General features: G+C 64.5%; 3 protein-coding genes across 3 annotated transcripts; 1 reads left to right on the forward strand and 2 right to left on the reverse strand.

Moving 5' to 3' along the window:
* Window positions 1-110: 110 nt before the first annotated feature.
* Window positions 111-12,725, reverse strand: LOC133264266 (filamin-A-like). The gene is given in 14 exon segments (XM_061444207.1): window positions 111-337; window positions 695-969; window positions 1,650-1,683; window positions 2,007-2,129; window positions 2,769-2,906; window positions 4,386-4,586; window positions 5,348-5,510; window positions 6,539-6,616; window positions 6,738-6,856; window positions 7,051-7,198; window positions 7,307-7,378; window positions 7,380-7,417; window positions 8,926-9,174; window positions 12,361-12,725. Coding segments are annotated over 14 exon segments (2,226 nt in total). The 5' UTR covers window positions 12,722-12,725.
* Window positions 12,726-17,701: 4,976 nt separating this feature from the next.
* Window positions 17,702-19,487, reverse strand: HAUS7 (HAUS augmin like complex subunit 7). The gene is made up of 6 exons (XM_061444208.1): window positions 19,446-19,487; window positions 18,808-18,923; window positions 18,645-18,712; window positions 18,255-18,316; window positions 18,076-18,170; window positions 17,702-17,960 (listed from the first exon to the last, which is right to left on the reverse strand). The coding sequence occupies exons 1-6, from the start codon at window positions 19,485-19,487 to the stop codon at window positions 17,702-17,704; spliced, it is 642 nt and encodes a 213-aa protein (XP_061300192.1).
* Window positions 19,488-19,991: 504 nt separating this feature from the next.
* On the forward strand, window positions 19,992-22,124 carry LOC133264264 (cyclin-Q-like). Its single transcript, XM_061444205.1, is given in 6 exon segments — window positions 19,992-20,062; window positions 20,341-20,481; window positions 20,484-20,526; window positions 20,780-20,912; window positions 21,396-21,608; window positions 21,897-22,124. Coding segments are annotated over 6 exon segments (804 nt in total). The 5' UTR covers window positions 19,992-19,998; the 3' UTR covers window positions 22,107-22,124.
* Window positions 22,125-22,750: the final 626 nt, after the last annotated feature.

Here is a 22,750-nt window from a genome sequence, read left to right on the forward strand (position 1 = left end):
GGTCTCTATGGGTCTCTATAGGTCTCTATGGTCTCGATGTTCTCTATAGGTCTCTATGGTCTCTATGGTCTCTATGTGTCTCTATCATCTCTATGGATCCCTATGGGTCCCTATGGGTCTGGGTGGTGCCGGCGGAGCCGCACCTTCTCGGGGCAGCAGTCGCGGGACGCGGGGCGGATGTCGGCCATGAAGGGGCTGCCGGCGATGTCGTCGCCGTCGCAGAGCACGTGCACGGCGTAGGCGCCCGGCTCCTGCGGCCAGTACCGCACGTCGCAGGAGCCGTCGCCGCGGTCATCGCACTCGATCTTGGCCTGCGAGGGGCCCTCCACCGAGAAACCTGGGGGGAACGGGGGGGAAGGGGTCAGGGGCACCCCAAAACCAGCCCCGGGGACAGGGGGGCGACGGAGCCGGGGGGCAGCAAATGTGGGCAAATCAGCTTAAAATCAGCCAGAAATCAGCCTAAACCAGCCCAAATCAGCCTAAAACCAGCCCAAATCAGCCTAAAACCAGCCCACATCAGCCCCAACCCCCCCAGATCCCTCCCACATAGCCCCGGGGAGCCCCAAAATCCCTGCCACAGCCCCCCCTCCCTCAAGGACCCCACAGACCCCTCAGGTCCCCCCCCCATATGTGACCCTCAAGGGGTCCTTGAGACCCCAGCCTCCCCTGACCCCCCCCGCTGCGCCCCCCTCACCGAGGGTGCCGACGTCATCCCCGATGGCCTCCACCACGAACTCGGCCGCGCTCCCCACGGCGCCGCCCTCCAGCCCCGGGCCCCACGCGCGCACCCGGGGGGGGCCCCCCTCGGGGGACACCTGCACCTCGAAGGGGCTGCGGGGACACGGGGGCACGGACACAGGTGGGCATGAACACACGTGTACATACATACGTGTATATATGTGTACATACATGTGGCCACACGTGTACATGCATACACATACATGTGTGCATACATGTACACACATACACCTACATGCGTGTATACATGCACACATACACCTACATGAATGTATACATGTACACATACACCTACATGAATGTATACATGTACACATACACCTACAGTTGTGTGCATACGTGTACATGTGTGTGCACATACATACGTGTGTGTATACATGTACATGCACATACATAAACATATATACATGTATGTACATTTACACACACGCACACACATACCTATACATGTATGCACACACACACACTACACATGTATGCACACACACTACACATGTATGCACACACACACGCACACACATACCTACACATGTATGCACACACATACCTACACATGTACACATGCACACACACACCTACCTACACATGTATGCACACACACATACCTACACATGTATGCACACACATACCTACACATGTACACATGCACACACACACCTACCTACACATGTATGCACACACACACACTACACATGTATGCACACACACTACACATGTATGCACACACACACGCACACACATACCTACACATGTATGCACACACACACGCACGCACATACCTACACATGCGTGCACACACACGCACACACGTGTACACACACACGCACGCACACACATACCTACACATGTATGCACACACACACGCACGCACATACCTACACATGTGTGCACACACACACGCACGCACATACCTACACATGTGTGCACACACACGCACGCACATACCTACACATGTGTGCGCACACACGCACACACATGTGTACACACACACACGCACGCACACACATACCTACACATGTATGCACACACACACGCACGCACATACCTACACGTGTGCGCACACGCACGCACACACGCACACACATGTATGCACACACACATGCACGCACATACCTACACATGTGTGCGCACACACACGCACGCACACACGCACATACATGTATGCACACACACACGCACGCACATACCTACACATGTGTGTGCACACACGCACACACATGTATGCACACACACACGCACATGTCTGTAAGCCCCGCCCCCCGCCTCACCTGCGGGGCACGGGCTGCCCCCCCACAGCACGGACACCGTGTGGGGCCCGGGCACCGTGGGGACGTAGTCACAGGCGAAGACCCCATCTCCGAGCTCCCTCTGCCTGACGGGCTCAGGGCCCTCTACAAGGGGGGGCGGTCAGGGGGGCACCCACAGAGCCCTGCAGGGCCCCCATGGCACTCCCCATGGCACCCAATGCAGCACCCAATGCACCCAGGGAACCCCTATGGGCACCCCATGGCACCCAATGCACCCGGAGAACCCCTATAGAGCCCCATGTGGCACCCCATGGCACGCACTGCAGCACCCAATGCACCCAGAGACCCCTATAGAGCCCCATTGGGCACCTCATGGCACCCACTGCAGCACCCAATGCACCCAGACACCCCTCTAGAACCCCATGGGGCATGCCAAGGCTCCCCATAGCACCCCCATTTCCCCCCCAGGGCACCCCCAATCCCCCCCATAGCAGCCTGAATCTCCCCCCATAGCACCCCCAATCTCCCCCATAGCATCCCCAACACCCCCAGCATCCCCAATCCCCGCCACAGCACCCCCATTCCCCTCCATAGCAGCCCGAATCTCCCCCATAGCACCCCCAATCTCCCCCATAGCATCCCCAACCCCCCATAGCATCCCCAATCCCCCCCACAGCACCCCCATTCCCCCCATAGCACCTCCATGGCACACATTGCAGCACCCAACGCACCCGGAGCCCCCCATAGAGACCCACGGAGCCCCCAAACTCCCCCCGCACTCACTGGGCCCCTTGACGGTGACCTTGAGCTCCCCATTGCCGGCCCCCTTGGTGTAGACCTTGAACTCCGCCGGCTCCTTCACGCGCAGCCCCTTGGGCTGCAGCCCCCGCCCCACGGCACGGACCAGGGAGGGGGTGCAGGCTGGGGGGCAGCAGGGGGTCAGGCCATGGGGTGCCCCCAAAGCCACCCCAGAGACCCCAAACCCGGCCCCATGGATCCCAAACCCAGCCCCATGGATCCCAAACCCAGTTCCATGGATCCCAAACCCGGCTCCATGGATCCCAAACCTGGCCCCATGGATCCCAAACCCGGCCCCAGGGACCCCAAACTTGGCCCCATGGATCCTAAACCTGGCCCCATGGATCCCAAACCCAGCCCCATGGGTCCCACACCTGGCCCCATGGATCCCAAACCCAGCCCCACGGATCCCAAACCTGGCCCCATGGATCCCAAACCTGGCCCCAGGGAAAGGGGGGGAGAGGGGGACCCCAATGCACGTTGGGGTCCATGGGAAGGGGTTGACCCCATAGGGCGCTACGGGGGGTGCAGCACCCGAAGGAGGGGGAGGGAAAGGGGGACCCCCCCCCCGTACCGTGGCTGCGTCCCTGCGTGGGTCTGGAGCTTCCCCATAGAAGGAGCAGGACAGAGACAGAGCAGAGTCAGCAGAGACCCCCCCCGAGGGCCTGGGGGGGGGGGCAAGAGCACAGAGACCCCCATGGGGGGAGAATGGAGAGGCCCGAGTGTGGGGGAGGAGCACAGAGACCCCCACTTATGGGGCAGGAGCACAGAGATGCCCACTTATGGGGCAGGCACACAGAGACCCCCAGTGGGGGGAGCAGGAGCACAGAAATCCCCACCTATGGGGCAGGAGCACAGAGACCCCCAATGGGGGGAGCAGGAGCACAGAAATCCCCATCTATGGGGCATGAGCACAGAGACCCCCAATGGGGGGGGGGCAGGAGCACAGAGACCCCCACTGGGGGGAGTAGGAGCACAGAGACGTCACTTATGGAGCAGGAGCACAGAGGACCCCAATGGGGGGGGCAGGAGCACAGAGACCCTCATTGGGGGGCAGGAGCACAGAAACCCCCATCTGTGGGGCAGGAGCACCCAGACCCCATCTATGGGGCAGGAGCACACAGACCCCATCTATGGGGCAGGAGCACAGACCCCCATCTGTGGGGCAGGAGCACCCAGACCCCATCTATGGGGCAGGAGCACAGACCCCATCTATGGGGCAGGAGCACACAGACCCCATCTATGGGGCAGGAGCACAGACCCCCATCTGTGGGGCAGGAGCACAGACCCCCATCTATGGGCCAGGAGCACAGACCCCTATCTGTGGGGCAGGAGCACAGACCCCATCTGTGGGGCAGGAGCACACAGACCCCATCTGTGGGGCAGGAGCACACAGACCCCATCTGTGGGGCAGGAGCACAGACCCCCATCTATGGGCCAGGAGCACAGACCCCATCTATGGGGCAGGAGCACAGACCCCATCTGTGGGGCAGGAGCACACAGACCCCATCTGTGGGGCAGGAGCACAGACCCCATCTGTGGGGCAGGAGCACAGACCCCATCTGTGGGGCAGACCCCATGGTGGGGGGAGGTGGGGCTCACCCTGCCCCACGTGGACGCTGAAGGGGCTCCGGGGGATGGGCACTCCGCCGTAGGTCACGTGCACGCTGTGCGCGCCCTCGGCCGCGGGCCGGTACGAGCAGCGGAAGGCGCCGTCCCCGCGGGGCTCCAGCGGCGCCTCCAGCGCCCCCCGGCGGCCGCTCGGGTCCGCGATGGAGACCTCGAGCTCGCCCGGGCCCGCGCCTGCGCAGAGGCACCGCGGGGTCAGCGCGGCCGGCACCGGCGGGGGGGCGGGACCCCCAACACCCCCAGAGCCCCCCAAACCCCCCGACCCACAATTCAGACCCCCCTAAACCCCTTTAGACCCCCCAAGACCCCCCAAACCCCCTTCAGAGCCCCCAAACCCCCTCTTAGACCCCCCAAACCCCCTTCAGAGCCCCCAAACCCCCTCTTAGAGCCCCCAAACCCCCTTCAGAGCCCCCAAACCCCCTCTTAGAGCCCCCAAACCCCCTTCAGAGCCCCCAAACCCCCTCTTAGAGCCCCCAAACCCCCTTCAGAGCCCCCAAACCCCCTCTTAGAGCCCCCAAACCCCCTTCAGAGCCCTCCAAACCCCTTTAGACCCCCCAAACCCCCTCTTAGAGCCCCCAAACCCCCTTCAGAGCCCCCAAACCCCCTTCAGAGCCCTCCAAACCCCTTTAGACCCCCCAAACCCCCTCTTAGAGCCCCCAAACCCCCTTCAGAGCCCCCCGTACCCCTTTAGACCCCCCAACCCCCCCAATCCTCCCCAAACCCCCTTAGAGGCCCCCCAAATCCCCTTTTAGAGCCCCCAAACCCCCCTGACCCCCAATTCAGACCCCCCAATTCAGACCCCCCCAAACCTCCCCTTAAGAGCCCCCCAAGCACTTTCAGAGCCCCCCAAGCCCCTTTAGACACCTTCAGACCCCCCTAACCCCCCCTTAGAGACCCCCGAGTCCCCCATTGCCCCCCTTGTCCCCCCCGCTCACCGGCAGTGAAGATGTCGAAGTGGGTGCCCCGGTTGACCACGTTCCCGGTGGGCTCGAGGCCGGGGCCCTGCGCTGTGACCCTCGAGGCGTCGCCGGCGGCGCGCCCGACCTGCACCTCGAAGGGGCTCTTGGCGATGTTCTGCCCCGCGAACAGCACCGACACCTGCGGGGCAGCGGGGCTCAGTGGGGCCAGGCCAGATCAATGGGGCTGGGGCAGATCAGTGGGGCCGGGGCAGATCAATGGGGCCATAGAGGAGCTCAGTGTCCTCAATGGCTCCATAGGGGAACTCAATGGCTCCACAGGGGAGCTCAGTGTTCCCAATGGCTCCATATGGGAGCTGCTGGATCACTGTCCAGGCTCTGTGTCCTCAATGACTCCATACGGGAGCTCAATGGCTCCATAGGGGAGCTCAATGTCCTCAATGGCTCCATGGGAGCTCGATGGCTCCATAGGGGAGCTCAATGTCCTCAATGGCTCCATGGGAGCTCGATGGCTCCATAGGGGAGCTCAATGTCCTCAATGACTCCATACGGGGAGCTCAATGGCTCCATAGGGGAGCTCAATGTCCTCAATGACTCCATAGGGGAGCTCAATGTCCTCAATGGCTCCATGGGAGCTCAATGGCTCCATAGGGGAGCTCAATGTCCTCAATGACTCCATACGGGAGCTCAATGGCTCCATACGGGAGCTCAATGTCCTCAATGGCTCCATGGGAGCTCGATGGCTCCATAGGGGAGCTCAATGTCCTCAATGACTCCATAGGGGAGCTCAATGTCCTCAATGGCTCCATGGGAGCTCGATGTCCTCAATGGCTCCATAGGGGAGCTCAATGTCCTCAATGACTCCATAGGGGAGCTCAATGTCCTCAATGGCTCCATGGGAGCTCAATGGCTCCATAGGGGAACTCAATGTCCTCAATGGCTCCATGGGAGCTCAATGGCTCCATAGGGGAGCTCAATGTCCTCAATGACTCCATAGGGGAGCTCAATGGCTCCATAGGGGAACTCAATGTCCTCAATGGCTCCATGGGAGCTCGATGGCTCCATAGAGGAGTTGCTGGATCCTCCCCTGGCCTTGTTCCCACAGCTCCAGGACCTCCCCTACTGAGGCCACCCCCTTGGAGCCCCTCAGCCCCCTGAGCCCCACAGAACCCCCCCGAGCCCCATAGAGCCCCATTGCTGCAGCCCCACCTTGTGAATGCCGGTCACTTTGGGCACGTACGACACGGAGAAGGTCCGGTTCTTGTCGTTGTTGGCCACAACCTTAGCCTATGGGGGGGGGGAGATGTGAGACCCCCAGTGGCCCATGGCACCCATAGCACCCATGGCACCCACAGCACCCAAGGAACCCACAGCACTCTATGGCACTCATAGCACCCATAGCACCCACCTCCTCGCGGTGCCCAGCCGGGTCCTCCACGTACACGAGCACCTCCCCCTGCCCGGCACTGATGGTCTCCACCGTGAACTCCGCTCGCTGCTTCACCACGTTCCCAGTGGGCTCGATGCCTGCAGGATGGGGGGGGCCAGCCCCATGGCAGGGCTGCTATGGGGCACCCAGCCCCACGGCACTGCACACTATGGGGCACCCAGCCCCACGGCACTGCACACTATGGGGCTCCCTGCCCCACACCCTCTGCCCCCTGTCCCTATGGTGAGCTCCCCTCTTAGAGGTGACCCCAATCTCTGGGGCCTCCCCTTACCAGGGCCGTAGGCTCGCGCCTTCTTGGGGTTGAGTTTGGGGCGCAGGGGGGCCCCCGGCTTCAGCTTGGCCTTGGGGAACTGGGACAGGTAGGTCATGACCGAGTGCTCGTCCACGTTGGGGTCCACAATCTCCTCGGGGGTGATCACCTGGGGGGCGCCCATGGGGGTCAGTGGGTGCAGGGGGGTACCCCATGGGGTCAATGGGTGGTGGGGGTGCCCCATAGGGGTCAGTGGGTGCTGGGGTGCCCCCCGCACCTGGGGGATGCCGAGCCACTCGTCCGCCTGCTGCATGGCCTCGCGCGCGTTCTCCACCGGCTTGCTGGGGTCTCTTGCTGGGGTCCCACGAGTCCCAGTCGGGGCAGAGCCCTGGGGGGGGGACAGTGTCACCAATGGGCCCATGGTCACAGTGCCCCCCAGTGCCCCATAGCCCATGGCCATAGTGCCCCCTATTGCCTCCCAGTGCCCCATAGCCACATGTCTCTACATCCCCTGTCCCCATTGCCCCCCAAGTCCCCAGTGCCCCATTGTCCCCAGCTCATCAGGGGCACAGCTCTCCACCAGGGCCCCCATTGCCCCATTGCTCCCATTTTCCCCCATTACCCCCATTGCCCCCATGTCCCCATTACCCTCATTAACCCCATTGCCCCATTACCCCCATTGTCCCATATGTCCTCATTACCCTCATTACCCCCTTTGGCCCCATCTCACCAGGGGCACAGCTGTCCAACAGCACCCCCATTGCCCCGTATGTCCCCATTCCCCCCGTTGCCCCATTAACTGCCATTACCCCCATTGCCCCCCATCTCATTGGGCGTGCAGCTGTCCACCAGCTCCCCCACTGCCCCCATTACCCCATTTACCCCCATTCCCCCATCTCACCGGGGGCACAGCTGTCCCCCAGCTCCCCCACTGCCCCCATTACCCCCTTGCCCCCCATTTCCCCCATCTCACCGGGGGCACAGCTGTCCCCCAGCTGCCCCACTGGCCCCATTACCCCATTACCCCAATCTCACCGGGGGCACAGCTGTCCCCCAGCTCCCCCACTGCCCCCATTACCCTCATTGCCCCCATCTCACCGGGGGCACAGCTGTCCCCCAGCTCCCCCACTGCCCCCATTACCCCCATTGCCCCATTGCCCCCATCTCACCGGGGGCACAGCTGTCCCCCAGCTCCCCCACTGCCCCCATTACCCCCCTTACCCCCATTGCCCCATTGCCCCCCATCTCACCGGGGGCACAGCTGTCCCCCAGCTCCCCCACTGCCCCCATTACCCTCATTGCCCCATTGCCCCCATCTCACCGGGGGCACAGCTGTCCCCCAGCTCCCCCACTGCCCCCATTACCCCCATTGCCCCATTGCCCCCCATCTCACCGGGGGCACAGCTGTCCCCCAGCTCCCCCCACTGCCCCCATTACCCCCATTGCCCCATTGCCCCCATCTCACCGGGGGCACAGCTGTCCCCCAGCTCCCCCACTGCCCCCATTACCCCCATTGCCCCATTGCCCCCATCTCACCGGGGGCACAGCTGTCCCCCAGCTCCCCCACTGCCCCCATTACCCTCATTGCCCCACTGCCCCCCATCTCACCGGGGGCACAGCTGTCCCCCAGCTCCCCCACTGCCCCCATTACCCTCATTGCCCCATTGCCCCCCATCTCACCGGGGGCACAGCTGTCCCCCAGCTCCCCCACTGCCCCCATTACCCCCATTGCCCCATTGCCCCCCATCTCACCGGGGGGCACAGCTGTCCACCAGCTCCCCCACTGCCCCCATTACCCCCATTGCCCCATTGCCCCCCATCTCACCGGGGGCACAGCTGTCCACCAGCTCCCCCACTGCCCCCATTACCCCCATTGCCCCATTGCCCCCATCTCACCGGGGGCACAGCTGTCCACCAGCGCTCCCAGCGCGCGCCCGCTCTGCCAGTCGCGGCTGAAGTTGGTGATGGGCAGCTGGGGGAGGCGGTTCTGGATCCAGCCCAGCAGCCGCTGCTTCGGTGTCTGCCGCTTGGCCTCCTCCTCGTCCTCCTCGTCCCACACGGGCATGGAGATGGAGTAGTGCAGGATCAGCGTCCACACCAGCCCCAGGATCAGCTTCAGGTTCCCATCCACGATCGCTTTGCTGTCTGCGGGGCAGCGGCGGCGGGGCGCCACCGGGGGGCGCCAGAGGGGCGTCGTCAGAGGGGGCGTCATCACAGGGGGGTGTCATCATATGGGGGGCGTCATCATAGGGGGGCATCAAGGGGGGGTACCATCATGGGGGGAATCATCATGGGGGTATCATCATATGGGGGGTACCATCATGGGAGGAATCATCATGGGGGGAATCATCATGGGGGGGCATCTTCATAGAGGGGAATTATCATAGGGGGAGTATCATCATAGGGGGGTGTCATCATGGGGGGGCATCACGGGGGGTGTACCATCATAGGGGGGTATCATCATAGGGGGGAGTCATCACAGGGGGCCATCATCATCGGGGGGAATCGTCACAGGGGGCTATCACAGGGTATGGGGCATGGATCACACAGCGTAAGGGGGACATGGGCCATAAGGGGGACACGGGACACAGGGCACTTGGGACACGTGACATAAGAGGGACATGGGGGGACATGGGCTATAGGGAGGCCATGGGCCATAAGGGGAACATGGGATATGGGGGGACATGGGCTATAGGGAGGCCATGGGCCATAAGGGGAACATGGGATATGGGGGGACATGGGCTATAGAAGGCCAAGAAGGGACACAAAGGGAGCACGGCCCATAAAGGGGCCATAAGGGGGCCATGGGGGGGCCATGGGGGGGCCATGGGCCATAAGGGGGCCGTGGCAATGACTCAGGCAATGGGGGGGCAGGAGAGGCGGGGGGGGCCTGGCGCCCATCGATGGCGTGGAAGAGCCCAGAGACCATGGGGGGGGAACTCGTGGGCCCCCATGAGCGGTTTGGGGGGGTCAGGGCAGGGGGCGGAGCCCACCCCTTGAGGGGGGCACATCCGGGCCCTCAGCAGTGGCCTGGGGGGGTCCCGGGTCCCCATTAAGGGCTATGGGGGAGTCCCTGGTCCCCATTAAGGGCTATGGGGGGTTTTAGGCCCCCATTAAGGCCATGGGGGGGTCCCAGGTCCCCATTAAGGGCCATGGGGGGTCTCTGGTCCCCATTAAGAGCTATGGGGGGGTCCCGGGTCCCCATTAAGGGCCATGGGGGGGTCCTGGGTACCCATTAAGGGCCATGGGGGGGTCCTGGGTCCCCATTAAGGGCTATGGGGGGGTCCTGGGTACCCATTAAGGGCTATGGGGGGGTCCTGGGTCCCCGTTATCGCCCATGGGGGGGTCCCGGCGCGTTCCCGCGCCGCGGGGGGGTCCGGGGGGGGGGCGGTGCCGCGAGTGGGGGATGGGACCCCCGGCCCCTCCCCGGCCCCGCCCCCCGCTCCAACATTTTTTGGCCTTATATGGGCTCGGGCTCCAGCGAGGCCCCGCCCCCCGGGGACCCCCCTCTCCGGCCCCCCCCATTGGGACCCCTCGGTGGGGGGGCGGCAGCGCCGCAATCAGTGTCTGCAGGATGTGGGGAGCCGCAGGGCCTCCCCCGGGACCCCCCCTCCCATCGGAACCCCCCCTCCCTATCGGGACCCCCCCATGGCCCGGCCCCGCCCCGGCGGCAGCGGGACCCCCGCCCCCCCCCGCATTCTTGTGATGGGAGCGGGCCCCCCCCCCACCTCCTTTGTTATGGGCCATGGGGCGGGAGGGGCCGGAGGAGATCGGGGGGGCCCAAAATGGAGGGGGAGATGGGGGGGGGGGCTTCGATGGAGCCCTGGGGGGGGGGGCAAAAAGGGGGCTCATGGGGGGAGTCCCCACAAAAGGGGGGTCGCAAGGCGGGGGTGTCCAGGATGCGGGGGAGCAAAGGCACCCGATTGCCATGGGGGGCCCCCTGAACCCCCCCCATTACTACAGGGGGTTCGGGGGGGGGATCTCCCCTTAGCACCCCTCCCCCTACCCCCCCCCCGGGGGTCTCCTTAAGGCACCCCTGCACCCTGTGGGGTGCTCCATGGGCCCTAGGGCTCTGTAGGGCTCTATAAGGCTCTATGGAGCGCTATAGGGCTTTGTGGGGTGGTACAGGGCTTTATGGGGTCCTACAGAGCTTTATGGGGCACCGCATGGGCCCGGGGGGCGCTAGAGGGGTTGGGGGATGCTATAGGGACCTGTGGGGCTTTATAAGAACCTGTGTGGTTCTATTGGGCCCCCATAAGCACTCATGGAGCTCTATAAGCACCCATTGGGCTCTATAAAGGCTCCGTAAGTATCCATGGGGCTCTATAGGGTGTCTTTAGGGGTTCTATCAATACGGGTTCTATCCATAGTGTCTCTGTAGGGTCTCTATAGGCTATCTATAAGGTTTCTATAGAGTATCTATAGGGTTTCTTCAGGGTCTCTATAGGGTCTCTGTAGGGCCTCTATCTATAGGGTCCCTACAGGGTCTCTATGAGGGCTCTATGGGGTCCCTACAGGGTCTGTATAGGGTCTCTACAGGGTCTCTATCTATGGGGTCTGTATGAGGTCTGTGTAAGGTCTCTATAGGGTCTCTCTCTGTAAGGTCCCTACAGGGTCTCTATAGGGGTTCCATCTATAGGGTCTTTATAGCCTCCTTACAGGGTCTCTATCTATAAGGTCTGTATGGTGGCTCTATAAGGTCTCTACAGGGTCTCTAAGGGGTTCCTATAGGGTTTCTCTCTATAGGGGTTCCATCTATAGGGTCTCTATAGGGCCCCTATAAGGTCTCCATAGGGCTTCTCTCTATAGGGTTTCTCCCTATGGGGTCTCTATAGGGTTTCTGTCTATAGGGTCTCTCTGCATAGGAGTTCCATCTATAGGATCTCTATAGGGTCTCTGTCTATAGGGTCTCTTCGTACAGGGTCTCTCTGTACAGGGTCTCTCCGTACAGGGTCTCTCTGTATAGGGTCTCTCTGTATAGGGTCTCTGTCTATAGGGTCTCTCCGTACAGGGTCTCTCTGTATAGGGTCTCTCTGTATAGGGTCTCTCTGTATAGGGTCTCTGTCTATAGGGTCTCTCTGTACAGGGTCTCTCCGTACAGGGTCTCTCTGTACAGGGTCTCTGTCTATAGGGTCTCTCCGTACAGGGTCTCTCTGTATAGGGTCTCTCTGTATAGGGTCTCTCTGTATAGGGTCTCTGTCTATAGGGTCTCTCTGTACAGGGTCTCTCTGTACAGGGTCTCTCCGTACAGGGTCTCTCTGTACAGGGTCTCTGTCTATAGGGTCTCTCCGGACAGGGTCTCTCCGTGTAGCCCCCTCCGGCGCCGCTCACCGATGGACACGAGCTTGATGTTCTCCCTCTCGAGGAAGTCGAGCGCCACGGACACGTTCTCGAGCTGCATCTGGCGGAACGTGGGGCGCGCGTTGTAGCGGCGGCCGAGCTTCTTCTGGCTGAGCACCTCGAGCAGCGCGATCAGGCGCAGCCCGTCCCCCAGGTCCGTCTGCAGGTTCCCCACGCGCTTCTGCACCGCCTTCAGGTGCTCGTTGCACCACCGCGTGAACGTGTTCTGCTGGATGCGCTTCCAGGGCGCGTCCTCCGCCAGCTCCTTCTCGGTCGCCGGCATCTCCCCGTCCGCGGCCTCGCCCCGGGACAACGGCGGCTCCTGCGCCCGAGCCCGCCCGGCTGCGCTCATGGCGGAGGGGAGGGGGGGGCGGGCTGAGGGGAGGGGACACGGGGGGAGGGAGGGGAGACATCGGACGGGAGCGCGCACGGACGGGAGCGCGCTGCGCCCCCTGCGCGTCCCACTGCATCCCAGTGCTTCCCAATGCACCCATTGCATCCCACTGCATCCTAATGCACCCATTGCATCCCACTGCATCCCAGTGCTTCCCAATGCACCCATTGCATCCCAGTGCGTCCCAGTGCTTCCAATGCACCCATTGCATCCCAGTGCGTCCCACTGCATCCTAATGCACCCATTGCATCCCACTGCATCCCAGTGCTTCCCAATGCACCCATTGCATCCCAGTGCTTCCCAATGCACCCATTGCATCCCAGTGCGTCCCAGTGCTTCCCAATGCACCCATTGCATCCCAGTGCGTCCCAGTGCTTCCCAATGCACCCATTGCATCCCACTGCGTCCCACTGCATCCCAATGCACCCATTGCATCCCAGTGCGTTCCACTGCATCCCAGTGCTTCCCAATGCACCCATTGCATCCCAGTGCGTCCCACTGCATCCCAATGCACCCATTGCATCCCAGTGCGTCCCACTGCATCCCAGTGCTTCCCAATGCACCCATTGCATCCCAATGCACCCACTGCATCCCAGTGCGTCCCACTGCATTCCATCACATCCCAATGCATTCCAGTGCATCCCATCACATTCCAATGCATCCCCGCACATCCCAACGCATCCCCATGCAGCCCAGCACATCCCAACGCATCCCCATGCAGCCCATTGCATTCCAGTATATCCAGTGCATCCCAAAGAATCCCAGCACACTCCAATGTATCCCAGTGCATCCTGATGCGTCCCATCACATCCCAATGCATCCCAAAGAATCCCATCACATCCCAGTGCATTCCAGTACATCCCAATGTATCCCAGTGCATCCCATCACATCCCAGCACATTCCAAAGCATCCCAGCGCATCCCCCGCATCCCAGCTCATCCCCATGCACCCCAATGCATCTCAATGCATCCCAATGCATCCGCCTGTAACCCCCTGCATCCCATTGCACCCCAGACAGGGACCACACTGCACCCCCTGAACCCCACAGACACCCCCTGAACCCACTGCATCCCATAGAGAGGGGACACCCCCTCTGCACCTCCAGATAGGTACCCCCATAGAGCGGGGACTCCCCCTGAACCCCACTGCACCCCAGAGACCCCCATAGCAAGGAGCCCCCCTGAACCCCATTGCACCCCATAGACAGGGACCCCCATAGCGGGGATATCCCCTGAACCCCACAGACAAGGACCCCCATAGCAGGGATCCCCCTCCACTGTACTCCATTCCACCCCATAGCAGGGATCCCCACCCATCCATCCCCTGCAGAGTTCCCCATAGAGGGCACCCCCATTTAGGAGACCCCCTCTTTGGGTCCCCCCAATTGAGACCCCTCTAAAGCAGCCCCCAAAGCGGGGCTCCCCTGCACCCATTGCGCTCCCAAAGACCCTGGACCCCAAAAACGGGGTCCCCCCATTCCTTGTCGGGGGGGGGGTCCCCATCTCCCTCCATGGTTTCCCCCATAGGGGCCATGGGCGCTCCCGGCCGCGCTCACCGCTCAGCTCGGTTCCGCTCTGCTCGGCTCCGGGGCCGCTGCTGCCGCCGGTGCCGGTGCTGGGGGGGGAGCGGCCGGTGCTGCCGCGCGGAGCCTTAATTGGTAACGGGGAGCGCAGGCCCCGCCCCCTGGGGGGGGGGGGGGGGGAGCGGGAGGGGCGGGGGGGTCACATGGGGGGGTACAGGGCATGGGGGGCTATAGGGGCTCATAGGGGGGTATAGGAACCTATGGGGTGGGGCAGGGGGTATATGGGGCATGGGGGGATATAGAGACCCATAGGGTGGGATGTGGGGGATATAGGGACCCATAGGGTGGGATGTGGGGGATATAGGGACCCGTAGGGTGGGATGTGGGGGATACAGGGACCCATAGGGTGGGATGTGGGGGGATATAGGGACCCGTAGGGTGGGATATGGGGATCCATAGGGTGGGATGTGGGGGATATAGGGACCCATAGGGTGGGACGTGGGAGATACAGGGACCCACAGGGTGGGATGTGGGAGATATTGGGACCCACAGTGGGATGAGGATGATATAAAGACCCATAGGGTGGGATGTGGGGGGATATATGGATCCATAGGGTGGGATGTGGGAGATATAGGGCATGGGGGTTTTGTTGGGTCCCATAGAGCTGTGGGGAGTACATGGATCCCATAGAGTGGGATGGAGGAGTATAGGGACTCACAGTGTGCAGGTGCCCTATAGGATGGGGGGCCTACAAGGGGACCTATAGAGCAGGAGAGGAGCCCTTTGGGGCCTCAGTGGGGTGAGGTGGGGCTATGGGGATGCTCTGGGCAGAAGAGGGGCTCCATGGGCCCTATGGCGTGTGCAGACCTATAGGGATGATGTGGGGCAGTTAAGGCCAGTAAAGGGTCTTGGTGGGCCCCTATGGAGCAAGGGTGCCTATAGGGGACACGGGATCTGCGCTGCCCCTTGGCCAAGGAAGCCCCATATGGATTCTATGGGGGAGAGCTGGGGGAGGACCCTTAGGGACTATGGGGAAGGGGGGGCCCATTCGGGAGCTGTGGGGCCCTATAGGACCCTATGGGGCAGGAAACGAGGCAGCGCCGGAAGCGGCTGCTCCAGCCCTGATAGCGCTGGGGGGCATTAACCGGGGGGAATTAATGCAAGAGGGTCCCATGTTACATATGTGTTCTATGTACATTACACGCCTGTGCGGGGGCTGCGTCACTGCAAACACGCGTGTTACATGCGTGTGCGTGGCGCCACACGTGCAAACATGCCCCATGGCTCACACCTATTACACGTGTCCAAGGAGCTGCACATACATACACACACGGCTCTGCGTGCACCCCGGGGCCCCCCAGCCCAACACCTGTTACACGCGTGTGCAGGCTCCCACATGCCTGTTCTAGGCGTGTTCTGTCGCTCCCACACGCACCAACACGCCTGCTCCACGTCTGTACCGCATGCACATGTGTGTTACATCCCTGTGGAGCTGTGTGCACCTGGACCCACAGGAGATAGGGGCTCAGGGGGCACCAAGGGGGGGGGTTACCCCCCCAGTGATGCTCTATGGGCCCCGGGGGGGGGTTTACCCCCCCAATGATGCTCTAAGGGCCCTGGGCGGGGGGGGATTTACCCCCTTTAAGCCACTTTGGGGGGGGGCAGCTCCACCAGGATGATCTCACCCCAGCAGGAATCCGGGGGGGGGGAGGGAAGGGGGGGTGTGGACACGTCACAGGGAGGCTTTACCTCCCCCCCGCGGAATCTGGCCCCCCCAAAGCTGAGTCACGCCGGGTTCAGTGTAAACACGGCCCCGACCCTGCTGCTCCTTCCTTATAGGGCCTGAAACAGTGCCGGGCCCCCCCCGGCCCCCCCCCCACCTAAAATAGAAGCCATTGGTCTGGGGGGGGCCTGGGGACCACCCCACACCCTGCCCCCGCAATGGGGAGTGGAACAGCCCAAACGTGTCCTCCTGGAAAGGGAAGGAACCAATGTGGGGGGGACACGGGGGGGGTCAGTCATGGAGGGAGCCCTTGAAGCGCTGCTGCAGGGTGGCCACCCTGGTTTCTGTGGGGGGAGAAATGGGGGGGGGACCCTCAAATAGGCCCCCCCCCCATGTGATAGAGAAGCCCTAACCCTCCCCCAATGAATGACCCCCCACAGCACCATGAAAGAGCCCCTGCACCCCAAACCCCCCCATATACCCTAAAGGATCCCACCATACCCCAACCCCCTGTACCCCAAAACCTGCCCTCGGTACCCCAATAAACCCCCTGCGCCCCCAAATCCCCCCATAAGACCCCCGATAGCCCCCCCATTCCCAAACCAAATCAACCCCCTTTTATCCTAAGTGACCCACCTACACCCCAAAAGGCCCCCCCATTAGGTGTTGAGGTGCCCCCCCTTAGGAATTGGTGTGCCCCCTGCTTACCCATTGCATGGCGCCAGCTCCCCTCAGCCTCCATGGCCAGGTCCCCCAGCAGGGTCATGGCCTCCAGGCCCTGGGGGGAGAACAGGGGGGGAAGTGGGGGGCAGGGACCCCCAGACCCCCTCATCGACACCCCCAGAACCACCCATGGGCAACCCCAAATCCCCCGATGGGCACCCCCAAACCCCCCCATGGGCACTCCCAAGCCCCCCCCATGGACACCCCCAGTCCTCCCCTATAGGACCCATGCCCCATCCCCCCCCACCCCAGTATCTCCCTATAGGGCCCAGAGATCGCCCCGAGTGCTTCCCTGGGGGACTTAGGATGCCCCCCAACACGCTCCCATGGGGCTCAGGAGGCCCCCAAATCCTCCCCTATAGGACCCATAGACCCCCCCCAAAACCTTTCCTTGGGACCCAATCCCCCCCCTCCCCATATTCCCCTATAGGGCCCACGCTCTCACCAAGCCTCCCCTATTGGCCCCCCAATCTTTAGAGTCCCCCCCACCTGCTGGAGGTGCCTCAGGCGCCGGCACACGGGGAGGGCCATGGGGCCACATGGGGCGAGCTTGGGGGGTGCTGCTCCCTGCGCATGGGTCTGGGGGACCCCCAGCCCTGTCCCCACAAAAGCAGAGGCCAGAGCGGCCAGGGCCTGTCCAACGGGCAGCAGGGGGGGGACCGGGCCCGGGGGCCCCCGCAGCTCGGGGCTCTGTGGGACAATGGGGCTTAGACCCCCCAATGGGCACCCCACTGGGTACCCCCAACCCCCCACCAATGGGCACCCCCAACCCGCCCCTTGGGCACCCCCAAAACCCCCCATGAGCACCCCCAATGTGCACCCCCCAGAGCAATCCCAAAGGGTGCCCCCAGGCCCCCACCATGGGCACCCCCAAACACCCCCATGGGCACCCCCAGTCGGCACCCCAATGGGTGCCCCCAGACTCCCCCCAGTTGGTGGCCCCAATGGACAGCCCCAAACTCCCCCATGCTCACCCCAATGGGCACTCCCAGCCCCCCGAATGGGCGCCCCCAAACCCCCCCATGCCCCCCCTCACCTCGGCCTCCATCATCTCCAGGTGCTTCTGGGCCTCCCCCAGCTCCGCTTCCAGCTCCAGCTCCCCCAGGCGGGGTGGGGGGTTCCCGGGGGGGGTCCCGGGGCTGGGGCTCAGCGGGGGGGGGTTCAGCACCGCCACCCCCTCGGGGGACTCCAGGACCTCCTGCAGGAAGGTGCTGGCGCGGAGCAGGATGCTGGGGGGCAGAACCAGGGCCTAGAATGGATTCAAGCCCCCTTGGGGGGGTGGGGGGCAGCTGCTATGGGGGGGTCCCCATTTTGGAGGAGTCCCCACTTTGAGGGGGTCCTCACCTGCTCCGAGCATTTTCCTCTTCCTCCTCCCTGGAGGGGGCCGCATCCAGCAGGTCCCTGATGAACCCCAGCTGCTGCTCGGGGGGTGCTGTGCCCTGGGGGGGCACAAGCACAGAGAATGGGGGGGACCCCCCCAAAAAAAACCACCCCCCCGCAAAACATCCCCCCCATGGACCCACCTCCACCAGCGCTGTGTCCTCGGCCTCGCTCAGCATCAGCTCCTCCGCCAATGCCGCCAGCTCTGGGGGTGCAATGGGGGGGTTTGGGGGGGATCAACGGGAGGAGGAGTCAACAGGGTGAGCAATGGGGGAGGTCCATTGGGGGTTCTGGGGGGGATCAATGGGGGGTCCGGGGGGATCAATGGGGGGTAAATAGGGGGGCAATAGAGGGGTCCAGGGAGGTCAATGGGGGGGCTGGGGGGGGTCAATGGGGGCAATATGGGGGCTAAATGGGGGGTCCTGGGGGATCAATGGGGAGGATATGGGGGTTCAATGGGGGGAATGGGGAATCAATGGGAGTAAGTGGGGGGGCAATAGGGGGGGTCAATGGGGGAGTTTGGGGGTTCCCACCTCTCAGCCGCGCTCTCTCGGGCCCATGCCGGAGCTCATCCAAGCGCTTGGCGAGGGGAGGGTTCACGCTGCGGGGGGGAGAGGGAAGCAGTGTGGGACCCCCCCAGTACCGGTCACAGGGGCCCAGACCCCCGGTACCGGACACGGCCCCGGTTCCCGTTACCGGCAACAGATCCACTCGAGCAGCGCCAGGCGCGGGCGCGAGGGGGTGCAGAGCAGCCGCAGCGCGGCCCCGGGCTCCAGCGGCGCCTCCAGCCCGGGGGGGGAGCTCGGCAGGGCCTGGGGGGGCAGTGACCGCTTGTACCGGATGTACTGGGCCCCCCCCCCCCCCGTTATTGGACTCCCCTCCGGTACCGGACCCCCCCCCGTTAACGGAACCGCCCCCGGTTACCGGAACACACCCCCCCTTTACCGGGACCCCCCCCGCCATTACCAGACCACCCCGTTACCGAACCCCTCCCCCTCGTTACCGGAAACCCCCTCCGTTACCGAACCCCTCCCCCCCCCGGTTCCGGACACTCCCGCCCCCGTTACCCGATCCCTTTCCCCAGTTAACCCCCCCCGTTACTGGACACCCCTCCTCCCCCGTTACCAGACACCCCCCCCTTACCGGAAGCCCTCCCCCCGTTACCGACCCCTCCCCCCCGTTACCGGAAGCCCTCCCCGTTACCGGACACCCCTCCCCCCCGTTACCGACCCCCGCCCCGTTACCGGACGACCCCCGTTACCGGAAGCCCCTCCCCCTTACCGGACACCCCTCCCACCCCGTTACCGACCCCCCCCGTCCCGGATCCCCCTCACCCGCAGCCGCGCCACCACCGCCGCCGCCGCCTCAGCCGCCATTTCCGCCGTTCGCGCTGATTGGTCGCTACCTCAGGGACTCGCCCGCCCCCCGCTGGGGACGTTGCCCAATGGGGAAGCTTCCCGCCTAGCCGCGATCTGGCGCGCACATCGCGATTGGTGGAGCGGCCGCGCTGAGGTCCCGCCTCTCGGGGCCAGTAGGAGACAGCAGAGCGGCTGCGGCTGCGCAGGGGAAGGTCCCGCCCCCGGAAGTGCTCGGGACGCGCCGGGCTCCGCCGCCGCCGGCGGTTCCCTGCGGCCGCCGCCGGGTGAGGGGAGGGGCCGGGCGCGGGCGTGACGTCACGGCGACGGGAGGGAACGCCGTGACGTCACGACGGAGGGCGCGGAGAGAGGGATAGCGGGAAGGGGCGGGGTTTTGGGAGACGTCACGGGAGGGGAGAAATGACGTCGACTTCCGCTCGTCCGTGGGGCCGCGCTGTGACGTTCCTCTCTGCGCTGTGACGTCACGGGTCGCCGCTGCGGTGACGTAGGCAACCACGCCCCACAGGCCGCCATGGAGGGGGAGGGTCCGGACGCTCGCGCTCGCTTCCGCGTGGCGCGGTTCATCATGGAGGCGGGTGAGAGGGGGCGGGGCTTGGGGGAAAGGGGCGGAGCCAAGGGGGAGAGGTGGGGTAAAAAGGGGGCGGGGCCTTGTGGAGAGGGCGGAGCCTGGGAGGGAGTGGCGGCTAAGGGAGAGGGGCGGGGGCTTAGGGAAAGGGCGGAGCTTGGGGAGTGGTGGCAAAGAGAGGGGCGTGGTCTATGGAGGGCGAGGCGGGGCATGGTAGGCGTGGCCTATTGAGAGGAGGCGGGACCGGGAGGGCGTGGCCTAACGCAGGGTGGGCGGGGCCCGCGGCAGGCGTGAAGCTGGGGCTGGGCTCGGTCGCCGTCGCCACCGCCTGCGGCGCCTTCCACCGGTGCTGCCGGGCCCTGGGCGCCCGCGCCCCCCACGACCCCCACCTCGTGGCCGCCGCCGCCATCGCCCTCGCAGCCAAGGCCGAGGGGACCCGCTGCGAGCCCGCGACCTCCTCAACGTCACCCACAGGTACCGGGGACCCCCCCCATAGCACCCAATGGGTGCCTCTGCCCGCCCCCCATAGCACCCATTGGGTGCCTCTGACCACCCCATAGCACCCAATGGGTGCCTCTGACCCCCCCCATAGCACCCAATGGGTGCCTCTGACCCGACCCCCATAGCACCCAATGGGTGCCTCTGACCCCCCCCCATAGCACCCAATGGGTGCCTCTGCCCGCCCCCCATAGCACCCATTGGGTGCCCCTGTGCCCCCCCCGTCCAGGTGCCTGCACCCTGGGGTGCCCCCGTTGGCGCTGGACGCGGAGTTCTGGGCGCTGCGGGACAGCCTCATGCAGTGTGAGCTGTGGGTGCTGCGGGTGCTGCGGTTCCGCCTGCCCCTGGCGCAGGCGCACAAGGTGAGGGCTGGCACCCATTGACACCCCGTGACAGCCATTGACACCCACTGACATCCACTGACACCCCCTCACACCCACTGGGACCCGTTGACACCCATTGATACACAGTGACACCCATGGGACCCTCTGGGACCCGTTGACGCCCATTGGCACCCACTGGCAGCCGTGGGTCACCCAGGACTTTCTAACACCCATGGGAACCCTTGACACCCGTTGGCACCTATGAGACCCCCTCACAGTAACAGGCACCCATTGACACCCACTGACACCTGTCAGACCCACTGACAGCCACTGCGACCCACTGACACCCATGGAACCCCCCTAGCACCCATTGACACCCATGGTATGCCCCAGCACCCACTGACACCCATGAAAGCCCCCTAGCACCCATGGGACCCTCCCAGCACCCTTGGGACCCCCCCAGTCCCCATCCGGGGCTGTGGGGGCCCCCCCTGACCCCCCCCGTTCCCCCTCCCCCCGCAGTACCTGGCTCAGTTCGCGCTGGCGCTGGGGCAGTGGGCGCGGGGGGGGCGGGGGGGGGCGCCGGGCGTGGCCTGGGCGCTGCTGCGGGACGGGGCCGCGGGGGGGCTGGGGCTGCAGAGCCCCCCCCAGCACGTGGCGGCCGCCGCGCTGCACCTGGCCATGGAGCTGTGCGGGTGCGGGGCCCCCCCCGGCGCGCCCCCCCACTGGTGGCAGGTACGGGGGGCATGGGGGGGCTATGGGGTAAAGGGGGGGCATAAGGGGGTGATGGGGGGGTTATAAGGGGGCTAGGGGGGGGCCAGGAGCGGTTACAAGAGGCTGATGGGGGGGTGGTGGGTGCTGGGGGGTGATGGGTGCTGGGGGGGTGTTATGGGTGCTTGGGGTGATGGGTGCTGGGGAGGTGTGATGGGTGCTGGGGGGGGTGTTATGGGTGCTTGGGGTGATGGGTGCTGGGGGGGGTGTTATGGGTGCTTGGGGTGATGGGTGCTGTGTCCCCCCCCCCAGGTGCTGAGCCCTGGACTGGGCCAAGAAGAGCTGGAGGAGCTGGAGCGGGAGCTGCTGGGGCTCTATGGGCTCGACACCGAGGTGGGGGGTGACGACCCCCCCTGTGCCCCCCAAGTGACGCCTGGGCCCCCCCCCAGCCCCGACCCCAGGCCTGGGCCCTCCCGTGCCCCCCAGTACAGGCACAGACCCTTCCGTGCCCCCCCGGACTGAGCCATGGACCCCCCTGTGCTCCCCAACCCACCCGTGCCCCCCCGCCCCACAGCTGTGCCTGTTCCCTGGGGGGGGAGGGGGCTCATGAGTGCGGCCTCGTTTGACCCCCCCAATAAATGATCCCATTCATGAGCCCTGCTTTGATCCGCATTGACCCCCCCCCGGGGCCCCGCCTATTGGGGTGCCCCCCCCCAATAGGACCCAATGGGGGAGGGGGGGGTCAGTGGCAGCAAGGGCCTGGCCCCGCTCCCGCCAACCAGCGCCAGGAGCACGTGCTCTTTCCCGCCAAAACCCGGGCGCGCCGCTGGCCCCCGCTCCTCCCGCCCTTCTCCAGCCAATGAGGTTGCCGCAACGCTGCTCCTCCCCCCCCCCCCCCCCCCCCCGACAGCCAATAAGCGGTGACGTTCCTTCGGACGCCTCTTCTACGTCATCACAACCCCACCCCTGCCCCTCCCCCCCCAAGCAAACTCCCCATTTTTTTCTCCAAAAAAATGTCTTTTAATTCTCAAAATAGCACAAAAACGACAGTTACGGGGGGGAGGGGCCCCCAATACACTATAATACACGGGGGGGAGGGGGGGGCTGGGCTGCCCCACAGCGCCCCATGGCTGCCCCATAGCGGCCCCCGGGGGTCTGTACAGGGG

This window comes from Pezoporus flaviventris, unplaced genomic scaffold (assembly GCF_033815535.1).
Source record: "Pezoporus flaviventris isolate CSIRO_AGI_PZ_B2104156 unplaced genomic scaffold, CSIRO_AGI_Pfla_v1 ptg000731l, whole genome shotgun sequence".
Taxonomy (NCBI): Eukaryota; Metazoa; Chordata; class Aves; order Psittaciformes; family Psittacidae; genus Pezoporus; species Pezoporus flaviventris.